Genomic DNA, 14,962 nt, shown 5'->3' with positions numbered 1-14,962 from the left:
CACAATTTCCATTGAAGATGCTCTCAGATTTAATCTTGTATTGTTCAAATTTCAAAATTTTCCACTTTCAACATTATCAGGACCGCCCACAGGGGGAGGGGGCAACTGGGGCATTTTTCCCCGGGCCCCACCCTGGAAGGGGCCCCAGGAGGCTCCATGAAGGGCCCCTTGAATACTTGTTTAAAAGATCGATATACTCTAATAGAGCAGTCAGATCAGATACTCTAATAGAGCAGTCACAGTATTCTTCAGAGGAGCAGTGTAGCAAGCTTATAAATAAGGAGATATGGTTGGTGACAGGTAGCTATTGTCACACTGTTAAAAATGAAGTTTGAAGGTTATACCAAGGAGTATGACGGTTATCCCTACCTTGTTGGTATAAAAAAGACTTGGTATGAAGGTTATACTATATGGGATGAAGGTTATCCCTACAAGTTGGTATAAAACATCACAGGTATAACGTATAACTACGTATTTCAATCTAAAGCGCAGCGCGTCATCTTTATGCGGCGCTTATTATATGATTCGTTACTATTGTATGCTGCCGGATGGGTGCTTTGGCGGACCAGTGTCACGATTTATCTACTTAATGATCTGGAATGGATTCAAGTACAGAGAGATAAGGTGGAACACCAGCAAATACGGGACACCTAAGTGGGTTGTCAGCTGCCCGGGTACCCAGCTGCCCTTGGATCGCCTCGGATCACTGGGCACAGATGTAAGAGGATTAAGAGCGGTAGAAATATGATACAACCGGTCCTTTACAATTGTACATTATATTACTCCTGGCGATATGCATCTGTGAAATTTTGTGGCAGCTATAAAATGGAGTAATATTTAGATTAATGTAAAGTGAGTGGGACAACTATTAAAACTTTGCATGCATGTACATACACATTGCATAAGGACAGGGCCGCCCACAGGGGGGGGGGCAACTGGGGCATTTTGCCCCGGGCCCCAGCCTGAAAGGGGCCCCAGGAGGCCCCATGAAGGGCCCCCTGAATACCTGTTTAAAAGATCGATATACTCTAATAGAGCAGTCAGATCTAAATACTCTAATAGAGCAGTCACAGTATTCTTCAGAGGAGCAGTGTAGCAAGCTTATAGATAAGGAGATATGGTTGGTGATGGGTAGTTATTGTCATTGCCAGCAGGTTGTGACCTTTTTTTTTTTTTTTTTTTTGGTCTTCACCTTACAACTTGGGTCAAGGGCCCCACTTTAACTCTTTGCCCTGGGCCCCTTAATTTTTCTGGGCGGCCCTGCATAAGGAGGTGCCACAGGGACTAGTCTGGCACCGCCTGCTCCTTTGCAAAAAGTGAAATACAGATACTAAATGATTCTACCACTCAGATTTGGTAGTGTGTGCCAATCACGTTCACACACAAATCACCTTGGCAACGCAATGCTTTTGAAGGGTAATCATCTGACATAACTAGCAATTACATACACTGTCTAATTGAATTCCTTTTGAGATTATTTAGTATCTGTATTTCACCAGCTGCAGACCTTTACTTTTGTGAAGGGGTGGATGGCACGAGACTAACTTGCTGCATGGTCTACCAAAGTCAATATACAATCAAGACGAGACTTGAGACTACACAATATTGCTACTAGTAACAATGAGTCAAAATCTCAAGGCATACGAAGGGTTAAAATGTAGTGTGCAACACAGACCAGCATGATACTCCCTTGCATATACATGTATGATCGCCGGTTTAAAAGTGAAATAAAGCTAAGCAGTTCAGAGTGACTAGTGCTTACTTTTAATTTCTTACACACAATCTTGTATGCAACAGAAAATATCTACTAGGTTACATGAGTTTTGTACTTCCAAGGCAGGGGCAAGTTTCAGGAAACCCCTTTACATAAATTCAAACCGCAGATGTACAGAAATCATGGGATCTTTCATGAAACAGGAGCCTTCGCCTTGTAAATAGTGTTTGTCATGTAATAGCAATGCTTGTTCTGAAGAATATTATTGGGCGAGATACTCTAATAAAGCAGTCAAGTAATTATAATACTCTAATATAACAGTCACTTAGCTGTAGAGAAAACTCCTTTCAAAATTACTGTGTACGTCCTGCAAGATGACATGATAAAAAGGAAGCATTGCTTGTACAAAATACAAACAATGTCAAACATTACTAAAGGCATATCATGTTATATTATCTTCCTCACTACGTATCTGCGAAAGCCAATATTTGTGTACTTGTACTTATTAGTAGTGTTGCAGGGTGAACTGTTTATAATTGTTGCAGGGTAAATGAGGCATGAATCCCAATGAGCAGCTTGTTACTACCAACTGGATTGAACATACTTGACTCTAGAGTCTGATCAAAGTTTGTAACTCACCAGCTACGTGTCAAGCAGTTGTGAAAACTAGTCACAAGCAAGGAACTCAACTGAAATATTATTGCATAATTCCTTTCTTGTGATCACAATGTTATAGCGTAACTAGTGTTTGTGTTACTTGTACTTGATTTGAGTTTGTATTTCAATGACCAAGGGCTATTTGGTATACTAGCAATAACTTTCGTAAATATAATTCCTAAAGGGAACTAGTGGTTATCTACAAACAACTTGAGAATTCCACACTGTGTACGTAAATAATTCATCATGATGCTGCTTGACAATGTACTGTAATATAACATGTTCGGTCAGTTATAGTCTACACATCCATGTTCCTTGCAGATGATAAGCACATACATTATCACAACTTTTGTCCAACCACAAACACATTATGGAGCATTATCATCTAGTGTCAGTTGGATATTTAAATGTTCTCTTCCTTCACAGTTCTTATGCACCCCTCAGCCCTTGGCCCAATATCTTTTACGCTATGATTTCAGTTTCTCAGAATGCCTGTGAATAAGAAAATATACATTTTAATTCAATGAAATAGTCCACATACCTCTCTCAGTGCTATTACATTGGCTGAACATAATTTGACACTAAACAAACAAGAAAGTAAATCATGAAATTTAATGAAAAAATAAGACTCATATCTTTCCTACTAATGCACTACAACCAGTCCCATATAATTATATCATAAACATATACTAATACTAATACAATCAGTTACTACTACTACTACTATAATTTTGTTACTTATACTAATACAATCAGTTAAAGTTTCACGATCATACCACCACAGTTGCCAAGAAAGCTAACAGACTACTAACAGTTATTCACAAGACATTTCAGAATTTCGACCATGCTACATTCATCAACTTGTATAAATCATATATCCGCCCAGTGTTAGAGTATGGTAACATCATCTGGGGACCACAATACATTCTAGATCAAGAACAAATAGAGAAGAGCCACAAAATTGGTCCAGGATCTTCAAAACTGCACATATAATGATCGCCTCACTGCTCTAAACTTGCCATCACTTAAATACCGCAGACTGTGCGGAGATATGATAATGTTCTATCAGCTATTACACAGCCATTTCAGTCTAGATACATCAGATTTGTTTACTACTGCAACTTCATCAACAACTAGGGGTCACAATTACAAGTTATTTAAACCTCAAGCAACATCAAGAGTGAGATCTACTTTTTTCACTGTACGAGCCATCAATGACTGGAACAGTTTACCCAATCACATAGTTAATGCTCCCACACTTAATGATTTTAAAAATTTTCTTGACAGTGGCTGGTCTACTTTTTTGTATGATTATTAATTAGTTAACTATTATTGTATATAAATTTTTGCTATGTAGTTGCAAATTTGTTAAATTCTTTTTGTACAGATCAGGCTTTACAGGCTCCTTGAGCCTTCTTTACCTGTAATACTAATACTAATACTAATACATAAACACTGTAGTTGTTAGATATGGTGTAGAGCCGTACAACAGAAATAAATTCCAGGTTTCACAGGAATTTCTAGTACAAAACAGTGAAGCAAAAGCATTTTACAGCATTTCTTTAAACTTGAAATCTATGTGGAATATATCAAGAAGAGAACATCTCAAGTTGATCCCAAGGAATATGATTTTTGGTCTTGTAAATTATAGTCACCAGTCTTGTGGCTAGGGTAAACGCTTGCCTGAACTAATAAGTGTCCAGGCCATAATTGACGATACAGTACTTGAAATCAGGAAATGTACCTTGACACCATCAATGGTTTCATTTGTAGTTGTTTAGACCTCTAAAATTAGGCACTTTGGGTATACTAGCATCACTAAAGTGCTAGTTTCGTCCCTGATTAGGAACAGTGTATGACACATAATCAACAAATGTTTTGGAAATTATTGGCTCAGTTCTACATACTACACACATGCACACACGCATGCACAGCACATACACACATGGTTGAAACAAGGTCATCTATGTCACATTTTGTCTGGGCTCAGTGGGTCACCTGGGCAGGTAATCCAGATCTGACCCGTTTTATGGACTGACCTGGATTGAGGGCTGGGTAAAATTTCATGAAAATTTTGCCTGTTATGCTCTTCAGTGTTCCCAATGTGCTCAAAAACATTTCTTACAATTATCTTTGAAAGTTTTAATCAGTGAATGCTCAATTAGAGTAATTGACTACAAAGTGACTGTTCTATTAGAGAGTATCAATTTAAGGAGCTTTGGACAATGCATTGGAGTGCTCAATTGCAGTTTCCACTGACTGCTCTATTAGAGAGTATAAGTAGTGTTCATAACATCCACCTAATATGCTAGCATTATGCTGGTGCAGCACTCCAGCCTATCAGTAGTGAGCCACGCACGCACGTACGCACGCAGTTTAAGGGTGTTAAAAATGTTGAAATTTAAAGTACCTAAATCATTTTAATTGGAAATGTATTTGGTCACTACAATATATACCTGACCAGCCACAAATCATGAGGAACCAAGTACAAATTGAAATAGTTACTGAAATCAAAAATCTAGTAAATTTGAAGCACTTTCTAAATCTGTCAGTGGCTGGGAACACAGCCCCAGACCTCTGTACCTCACTGCTAAATCTGGAAGCCACTTTGGAAATATCCTGGATACGCCTCTGGAAATGATGAACTTAAAATAAGCAACTATTGTAATTACTTTGTGGTTACAAATTGCAGCAACACTGTGACAACACTGTCAGAACAGACTCCAGTACACACTCAGGTAGTACTAGCACAGTTGATTTCAGATTGCGTTTGAACAATTCACACACGACTTGCAAACATGATAATGAGAATGTCTACTTGCAGTATTTACATGTACACTCCTGGCATTGTTTGACAGTAAAGGGGTGAGTATCTATTGTGCTATACTATGTTCACGTTGAGCTGAATCCTGAAAAACAGCTAAAAATTAAAAGTGGATTTTTTCTCAACAGAGTTAACATTTCAGCCAACCAGATGATTATTGGTAACAGCAAAGGTGTCAACAACAGACACGTACAGTTTGCCTCCATTACAAGTTCGGGAAAGGGTTGTAATGGACCCTGTACTTATATGGCTTCCACATAGGAAATGTATTGTGAAAATTTTGATTAGCCGTAAATATTATGTCAAACATTCAAACAACAAGATTTTGAAATGTTTTTAGCGGGTCAAGCAGTACTACAAATGAGCCAAATTTCAAGATCGTGTGTAATTGCATCCATGAGTTATTAAATGTTTTGAGGATTCAGCTCAATGTGAACATACTATAGTACTAGTATTTAGTTATACAAGTAAAGGAGCTAGGTTGCAAACAATTAGTTCAGATGTTCGAACAATCACATTGTAAATTGTTCAATTGCATGCAGAAAGTAATCCGAAATCGACTGTACATGATCACAAAACACTAATATAGTATTTATGTCTCACTTTTAGTTTTACTGCATTAGTCACAGTAGATTACTAATGGAGTAGGAGAAGAAGTTGAGGAGCGGTAGCTTATACTCAACTGAACATTTTCGATGATTCTGATCTACAAAAGTACAGGATGAGATAATGCTCTAGAGTATTTATAACCTTACTTTGCTTAGAGTCTCCCGCTGGCAGCATGCAACCACTGATGCAGCGAGATAATCTCATTTTTCCATTTAATACTCACTCCCGTGACGTAGCGTTTACGTACGTTACTTAGCGTTTACGTACGTTACTTAACGACGAAAGTTACCGTGGTAACGAATTTACTGAAAATTCCTCTGAAAGTTCGTGCAGTTTGTTCATAAGTTTTGGCAAAGAAGATATTTGAAAATTTGTGAGTTATTGTGTCTACAAGAACAGGCAGCTTGACTAAGCGGGAGGGTTTTGCAATGCGTTAAACAGAAAGGCCGTTCGCAACTGACTGAAACAGCTGACCTACTGAAGAATACGAAGGTGACGTTTCTACTAGCAATATTCAACTTAGTGTACAGTAATTTGTAATTTAGATATGGAAAGTGCAGCAAACAGTTTATCTACAGTGCTGTGGAACCACTGGCTGACGGACTGGCAAGACGGTGCTAAAGTTGCAGTCTCATGGCTGCTTCAAAATGACTGGTACATCGAATAGTGAAATTTCAGACAGTTAAATCTCTTTAATGCTGAGTTTAATGCCTAACTCAGCCAAGTGACGAAACTACGTATCTAACCTCAGTTTGCCAGCTGTTACAGCAAAGTGTGAGTGTTTACAGTGGATAGCTGCCATCATGTACCCTTTACAGAACAGCTGACATCATGCTCACTGAGTGTAGTGTGCATGCTGATATGGTTACATTCTGCTATGTGCACAGTGGCAGCCAAGTAACCTAGGAGACAGCCTGGCAGGTTAGTTACACATTCCTATTATCAGTTACATACATGCAGGTACACCATGCAGGTATTGTGTCTGGTAATTGAGTAATGACTGGCTTGTTGACTGCTTGTTGCAACACCAACATGCTTTCTGCACTGAGTCTTGACAATTAGTCAAGGTATGGACGTGGTAGATGGTTGAATAAGAATTGCGTCATCTCACATGTTATTATTACAGGTTGTAGTGTGTATGCTCCTGATATTCCATCTCCATCATGTTGTATACAAAAAATGATGTAAGTATTACAGCAATTGTGATACTAATAATATGACTTGACATTCTAGTGGTGTTGCCTTTTGATAACACACTGTGATGGATATTGATTGCCCGGCAGCTATTCCTGTTACTTGAAAATTATAGTAGCATCTGCCTTGCTGTTAATGCCCCTACTGTCAGGTGGAATTCCCTGCTGCAATGCAGATCGATGACAAATTGTAAGCATAGAGTGTACCAGATTGTTATGTATAACGTTTTGGCAGGTTCTGTGGACTGTATATGAAGTGTTGTTAGCTGTTTACAATATTAAGGTATGATGTATGCTTGAATAAGAACTGTAACTATATTGCTTGCCAATGCTGCAGATCATGCTGGTCCTAACATCTCACGAGCACTTCAGAAGTTGGAGTTGACTATTTGAACAGCATTTAGTTTCTGTAATTGAAATACATTAATAATTATTTAAATACTAATTAACAATTGGGGATAACCTTTATACTAGCATAGGGATAACCTTCATCCTACCCATATGGGATAAAGGTCATACTATTGAAAGTTGGGATAACCGTTATCCCTGGATTTGGTATGCCATATGTGTCAGCCACTTTATCCCTGTTTTGGGATAACCTTCCAACCAACTGTTTTAACAGTGCATTGTCAGCATGTAATGACCTTTTTTTTTTTTTTTTTTTTTTTGGTCTTCAACTTGCAGCTTGGATGAAGTTGTAATTCAGAATGGAAACCTGGGGCCCCACTTTAACTCCCTGCCCTGGGCCCCTTAATTTCTCTGGGCGGCCCTAAACATTATTATTCTAGCCATAGATATTAGAGTACTCTAATATCTATGTTCTAGCATGCACCTATTCAGTGTTGTGCAATTGTGAGAGGGTGCATCATGTACTTGGTTGTCTGTACCTACCCAAACTTTTCCATTAACAAAATGCTTAGAGAGCCATACCTATAATCTAAAGGCATGCAGCTCGGCATGCAGTGTGTAAAATATCTACAGGCAGAAAATATTATGAATTTTATGTGGAAATGTCTCCAAATTGCAGTATTTTAGCATCTATTTTTCAACAATTTCCTGGGGGGCATGCCCCAGACCCCTAGATCCAGCATGCTTTGCACACCTCTACCCAAGAGATTAGTACCTTGAGTTATAATTAGCCCCCCCCCCCCTTTATACATCCTAGATCCGCCCCTGCTGCTTATGCACAAACGCGCCCTATAACAATAGATTTCACATTTAAAAGGGCAAGAAAGCTTTCACTACAGTAATTAGAATTATGTTAGCTTCGCATCGTGTCATTTATCCTATGTAGACTACATCACTAATAGAACGCACGACTACTCAGTGTATTAGAGTTGTGCAAATGTCGGAAAAATGTATGGTAATGGGCCAATGATATAAGCAAAAAAAAAAAATAATTAGATCACGTCACTATCAAATGCACTAATAAATTTGCATGCGGCTCTAAAATTACCATGCGCAGTGGCGTAGCTACCATTGAGGCAACCAAGGCAGTTGCCTAGGTAACAATGCTCAGCAACAGGTTGAGCAGGCCTAAGTTTTGGCACCCTGGATTTTCTACTCAAATGTTACTAGACAGCATTACTGTATCACACATAATAGAATCTATGGCTGTAATACTAAGGAGGGCCGGAGCCCACAGTGACACAGTGCTGGACCACCTTTCAGCTAATAGAGCAGTCATCATAATATACTCTAATAGAGCATTCAGTACAGATTATAGCCAGTGTTCTCATTGCACTAAATCATTTACATTTAGCTATTTTATGTCAAAGCTTCCGATGTGTCAACTGCATGGAATTGCATTGAGCTAATTATTATTATTATTATTTACCTATACTGTACAACTTCAGAAATGAAGAAAAATGTACAGACGAATCACAAAAAAAATAATTCAATACAATAAGTAAATTATAATTTAATTATAGATTTAAATACTTCAAGTGAATTAGAGTCTTTAGCTAGGTTAGGTAAATCATTCCAAAGTGAAATTGTTGCTGGAAAAAATGAGGACTGATATGAGGTCTTTGATGCTTGCAATGATAGGAGGTTAAAAGGATGATAATTTCTTGTACTGGAATATGTTGCAAAGTTAGTATACAAATCAAATGGGATATCAATTTCACTGTGGATAATTTTGTACATCATGGATAATCTTAATTTTAATCGTCTGCTTTCAAGTGATTCCCAGTCCAGCTGGTCCATAAGGTTAGTTACGTTAACAGTAGGGTCACGTGTGTATGTATTGGTCACAAACTGGGCTGCTCTTCGTTGTATCTGCTCTAACTAGGATATTAAGGTAGACTGCCAGGGTGCCCACACTGTTGCAGCATATTCGAGTTGGGAACGAATAAATACTGTGTATGCTAATTTCTTAGCATGGATTGAGGCACATGAGATATTACGTTTGAGAAATCCCAAGGTTTTGTTGGCTTTAGCTGTTATGTAGTTGATATGCATGTTCCATTTTAGGTCTGATTGGATGATGACACCTAAGTACTTGCAACTATCAACTTGGGACAAGGGAGAGTTATCCATGTAATAGGTTCTTGAGATAGTATAAAGCTTACTTAGGGTTACACTCATGCTGTGACATTTATCTACGTTGAGTTTCATTTGCCATATCGAGGCCCATTCCATAAAGGAGTTAATATTGCTTTGGAGTAAAATAGCATCTTCTGTACATTTAATTTGTCTGTATAATATGCAGTCATCAGCAAATAGTCTTATTGTGGAGTGTTTGATGACTTCTGGTAGATCATTTATGTATATTGAAAACAGTATGGGACCCAGGACTGTGCCTTGTGGAACTCCGGAAGTAACTGGAATTGGAGAAGAAATTGAGCCATCTATGATTACTTGTTGATGACGATTTGTTAGAAAAGATTTAATCCACTGATAAATATTGTTGTCTATGCCATACCATTTCAACTTATAAAGTAAATGCTGATGAGGAACCTTGTCGAAGGCTTTGGCAAAGTCTGTATAAATAATGTCGGACTGAATACCATTGTTGTGGTTCAACATCAGATCATGTACAAATGCAACTAATTGGGATTCACAAGATCTATTTCTTCTGAAACCATGTTGCGAGTCAGAGAGAATATTGTTAGACTGTAGATGGTGCATTATTTGTGACGCTAAAATATGTTCAAAGATTTTGCTACTGATTGAAGTTAATGACACTGGTCTGTAATTGGGGGCAGAGCTTTTATCCCCCTTCTTGTGTACTGGGACAATATTAGCAATTTTCCAATCTTGCGGGACTAGGCCTGAATCCAGAGAGTACTGAAATGATTTGGAATATAGGGGCAAGTTTGCTGTGTGCCTCTTTGAGGACCCTTGCACTGATGTGATCAGGACCAGAGGCTTTGTGAACATCTAGACCAACTAGTAAATTGTCAATGCCAGCTGTGGTCGGTGACTACAAAATCGTCCGATGGTTGGTAGGGACTTGGTCCATTACTAGGCAACCGGGAGGCATCTTCTTTAGTAAAAACCGATTGGAAATGATCGTTAAACACCTCTGTTTTTGCCTTGATCATGCATTAGCAGAACAAATAGCCTCCACATGCCATTTCAAAGCATATATTTTCAAAATTTCTTGAGGGGGCATGCCACCCAGACTCCCTAGCTTGACATGCATAGCACATCCAGTTGAGCATCACATGAAAGAGATAATATCTGACTTTAACATCACACGAGATCAATGAAAGTGTAGAGCGCATGACTATGACCTCTGTTGCAGTCTATGAATGGCCTGACCACTCAAAATATCTCTGGAGTAAGTCAGTTTTTTCAGGTTGACTCTGAATGCAATTAAACTAGTCTAATAATTGAAACATATGGTATCTATAGATTAACCAAGCTATAGCATTGCTTATGACATGCTCAGAGTCTTCTGAAACAGTTTCTTTCATCCAACCAGAGAGTCAACCTGCACCACCAGTGTTTGTGAAACAATTGAGTCACGGACATGAGCAGACCGGCACTCGTAATTTGGTCAATGTATAAACTTTGCCTGGTAAAAAAAAATTTCCTGGCTACGCCACTGCATGCGGGCAGGTGACAGGAAACAAAGAATCTACAATTGGCGGCCTAAAAGTATGAAATTTTGGCCAGTAGAAAAGGTCCCAATGTGATACACTATGCATAACTATCGGATTTTATCACTCACACGAATCGTAAATAAATTAGGGGGGCGTGCACTTTTCAGAGGGGGTTTCACCTAAAACCATTGCAACCCCCCTTTATCCGCCACTGTACTATCAGCGAGACTTTCATAGATAATATACCTATGGTCTAAGCGCCGACAATTGAATGCGCTAGTTTAACGCGCATGTGCCATAAGTTTGAAATGACAACGGAGCCACGAGGGGAAATGTAGTGAAATGCCGTGAAATGCCAACATAGATCTGTGATGGCAAGTAGTTTCGCAAAACATGTTTACTACGGAAATTTCAACTACCCTGGGATGGAGAGATGGAAGGGAAGAGTTGCTATTGTCACTGGAGCATCCGCTGGAATAGGATACGAACTATCGAAGAGACTAGTACAACTCGGAGTAGTGGTAGTTGGGTGTGCTAGAAACATCGTAGCCATTGAGGTGAGGAAAGGGCTAATAAATCAGTTGTACTATTATGAAGCCCACACAGAGCTTATCTCAGGAGTTAAGTACATCAGGAGGCAAGCTGGTAGCCATGAAGTGTGATGTTAGAAAGGAGGAAGACATCTTGTCAATGATGAGCGCAATAAAGTCACAATTTGGAGGAGCAGACATTTGCGTCAACAATGCTGGACTAAGTCACAATGCTCCATTATTAACTAGTGATACAGAAAAATGGAGAGAAATGTTAGAGGTGAGTGCCATCACTGACATCACTTACACCACAAAAAGGTGTCTGCTGTTCCTGGTGATCTACAAGGTCAACTATGCATAATTTTCACTTTCAAATAATAGACAATATGCATGCTATATTATTCGAAAGAAAAATGATCAATTACAGTAGTGCGGCGACGCTTTCCAAAAAAAGTTGACGGTGAACGACTACCGAAATTTTGTGAAAATCCCATACATAAGTATGGGTAGCTAATGCGGCTCAGACTATAACTCACCACTAATGCTACAGGCAGGCTTTCTCTCGCCAGGTGTGTTACCTCCTAGATAGAAGAAATCACCTCTCCGTAAGAAACGCTGATAACTTCGCTAGGACTATAACTCACCACTAATGCTACGGGAAACCTTTCGCTCGCCAGTTATACTATCTCCTGGGTAGAAGAAGTCACCGCTCTGTAAGAATCGCTGATACTGCCACGCTATGAATCAATTCGCACTTAATTTACCGTCAAAAGATCACGTGCTTATTAGAATGTTTTCGGTATGCATATTGTCTATTGTCAGTGTATTGTACGATAGGAAGTTTTGACAGAAAAAAGTTGACAAACTCATCAAAAACTATAGATAGTGCAGTGTGGATTTGTCATCTTTTCTTTGTCAGTATATATGGTATAGCATAAGCGACCTATTATTGAACAAGGTTTGTACTTTAAATATCTCCAGGAAAGTAGTATCAACCTCGAATTTCACCAGGAGGTAGCACCTTCCTTGTAGAATATCTCACGTAAGTTTGAGCAATAGTTTCCATTAGTATCCTTGTTATGAACCGATTTTTCTGCATTCTGCAATAAGATGAATTATCGAATGCCCATTAATTTATGATGATCAATTATCAAATGTTTTGCACCTTTTCTATCTCTGGTGAGCTCAGTGCAATCTACACACTCTTCATTATTATATCAATGTGTTAACTTATGTACCATGATACTGTAACTGAAGTATAGTTTGATACAAGCATGCACTTGTGAGTAGTATTAAATGCATACAGTAAAAATCAGCACATTACGAACAATAGCACAGCCTTATCATCCTTGTTCACAACAACCCCTTCTGTACAGTCTTCATGAATACATCTTTCACTCAGGGAAAATGATAAACAGTTGACCAATTCTGCCGCCAAAGTCACGATTTGAGTTGTAGTTCTTTCACAGCGATTTCTGTGTTCTTTTTCTTCATTTCATCGTTACTGGTGATGAGTATCAAGACTGCTGTGATGTCCGCACATATAAACTCTAAAGGATGGAAAGCTCTGAATATATAATAGACACCAAGACCAAGGGAACTAAGCAATTTAGTAACCCTGATGGCCTGAGGCTGTAGTGTCCCGAGCACAGCCAGGGCGCTACTAAGGGCCTGAGGGATAACTAAATCACTTAGTTCCCATTTGTCGTGGTGTCTAATTTATTTAGACTATGGTTTAAAGTACGTACCTTTATAGCCAGAGCATGAGTGTGGGGTGAAAGAGCAATGTGGAACAGCGGAATGGTTTCTTCCTGAAGTCCTTACAGCACCCACAAAAAATATTTGTTTGACCGGTAACCAGAGTAATGGTTAGAGCTACAGTAGATATGCCGCTTAGTGTACTATTTGTCCAGAATTATTTGCAGAACACGGAGAAGAAGAGTATTACAGTATCATCAAGTACTGCAGTGTATCTTTCGCATTGTAATTATTTATCATGTACAAAATTGCTTGAGGGTGGGTGAACATGTGAAGGTGACTAAGTGAACATGTGAGGTGACTAAGTGATTTAGTAAACCTCTAAATGAGCCGTACCATAGTCTAAGTTATGTGATTTTAATGTTCGATTATAGGTCACCTACGCTAGTTGGGAAAACTATGCACATAGGGTCACAACTCATTTTTTAGCACATCTCAACTTTACCAAATGGTATAGTGTATGTTTATGGGTTAACTATCCTTTTCTTTACACAATAGTGTGCTGTCACCCATTGAAGTGTACATAGCACAGTATAATTTGTTTATCATTTCAGGTACATGTTCTTGGCCTGTGTATGATGACTAGAGAGTTTATCAAACAACTCAGGGAGAGGAATGTGGATGATGGACATGTTATTCATCTGAACAGGTATGGTTTGCTGTAGTTGTACTGTGCTACTCTAATAGAACACACACCTTCTTTGCACTGTTTTATCTTGTTGTAAGGGCTATGTATGCTGTAGTGTATTTTAGAGATACTTAGCAGGTGATTGTATGAAACTAGATTGAAAATTCAATGTGTAGCAGATTTTACCATGATGCACATGTGGCACACATTTCAGCACAGGGGGACATGCAGTTGGTGAATGGCCCTCAGTTCACTTCTACACAGCTACAAAATATGCTGTTACGGCTTTAACTGAAGGACTAAGGAAGGAACTACGAGAAATAAAGTCTAACATTAAAATCACAGTTAGCAGCTAGTGTATACACTATAAGTGTGTTACCCATGTGAATGTACAGGCAGTGTCTCCTGGAGAAGTGGCCACTGAAATAATGCCAAGGATGGAGGGAAGGGAAAATCCTAAGGAAGTTATTGAAGAAGTTTATGCTGAATTTGGATACACTGTAAGCAAATAAAATAATTATTCATCCAGGGAATAGACATTTGTGCAGGATATGTGCAGCTGTGTTCAGTGTATAGTAATTTCTATTTTTGTTACAAATATCCTAAACTGTTGTGACACCACTATAGTATATGTCCTCTATTGGTAGATGGTAATTTCACTGTGCTGTTTACTATAGGTGCTCCAACCAGAAGATATTGCTAGTTCCATCATATATGCCTTATCAACACCTCCCAGGATGCAGGTAACAATTATGAACATGATAAGATTTCAATCTTTACCTCACTATCAGATTCACGATATGATTGTATGGCCAACAGAAGAACCTCCATGGTGAAGGAGAAGCTCTTTTTACAAATTGTATACTACAGTGTCAAATGCAATTTCTAGAACGGGTTTCTTTATGTACTAGTTTATTACCATTGGAATTATCCATTGTCTTATATTTTATGACTCGGTACAGTAAGCAATTGACGTATTTATAGTGTTGACTATACA

At 38.6% G+C, this 14,962-nt stretch overlaps 1 protein-coding gene and 2 long non-coding RNA genes across 5 annotated transcripts; 2 read left to right on the top strand and 1 right to left on the bottom strand.

Annotated features, from left to right (window-relative positions):
* Positions 1-2,596: 2,596 nt before the first annotated feature.
* LOC136244559 (uncharacterized) lies at positions 2,597-6,601 on the bottom strand. The gene is made up of 4 exons (XR_010695426.1): positions 5,951-6,601; positions 5,799-5,901; positions 2,913-2,952; positions 2,597-2,863 (listed from the first exon to the last, which is right to left on the bottom strand). It is a non-coding gene; the product is annotated as an uncharacterized lncRNA (long non-coding RNA).
* On the top strand, positions 6,084-7,447 carry LOC136244558 (uncharacterized). Of its 3 annotated transcripts, none has more exons than XR_010695425.1 (8): positions 6,084-6,296; positions 6,350-6,578; positions 6,628-6,725; positions 6,778-6,871; positions 6,931-6,988; positions 7,038-7,187; positions 7,233-7,280; positions 7,335-7,447. It is a non-coding gene; the product is annotated as an uncharacterized lncRNA (long non-coding RNA). The 3 variants fall into 3 exon arrangements; XR_010695424.1 differs by having other exon boundaries at positions 6,623-6,725; XR_010695423.1 differs by having other exon boundaries at positions 6,350-6,725.
* Positions 7,448-11,326: 3,879 nt separating this feature from the next.
* LOC136244965 (dehydrogenase/reductase SDR family member 11-like) lies at positions 11,327-14,938 on the top strand. Its single transcript, XM_066036494.1, has 7 exons — positions 11,327-11,606; positions 11,656-11,859; positions 13,892-13,986; positions 14,180-14,309; positions 14,361-14,465; positions 14,643-14,708; positions 14,757-14,938. Exons 1-7 carry the CDS (start codon positions 11,421-11,423, stop codon positions 14,799-14,801), a joined length of 831 nt encoding a protein of 276 aa, XP_065892566.1. The 5' UTR covers positions 11,327-11,420; the 3' UTR covers positions 14,802-14,938.
* The last annotated feature ends 24 nt before the right edge of the window (positions 14,939-14,962 follow it).

The sequence above is a fragment of the Dysidea avara genome, chromosome 14, assembly GCF_963678975.1.
Source record: "Dysidea avara chromosome 14, odDysAvar1.4, whole genome shotgun sequence".
NCBI classification, from domain to species: domain Eukaryota; kingdom Metazoa; phylum Porifera; class Demospongiae; order Dictyoceratida; family Dysideidae; genus Dysidea; species Dysidea avara.
Note: the sequence above shows the minus strand (reverse complement) of the source record. Positions and strands in the feature narration are given on the sequence as shown.

Bases quoted from the DNA above. Each gene is read 5' to 3' on its own strand.
- LOC136244965 (XM_066036494.1), top strand. From the start codon at position 11,421: ATGGCAAGTAGTTTCGCAAAACATGTTTACTACGGAAATTTCAACTAC. The intron at 11,607-11,655 runs GTGAGGAAAGGG...AAGCCCACACAG, and splicing joins GAAACATCGTAGCCATTGAG to AGCTTATCTCAGGAGTTAAG. The intron at 11,860-13,891 runs GTGAGTGCCATC...TTATCATTTCAG, and splicing joins AATGGAGAGAAATGTTAGAG to GTACATGTTCTTGGCCTGTG.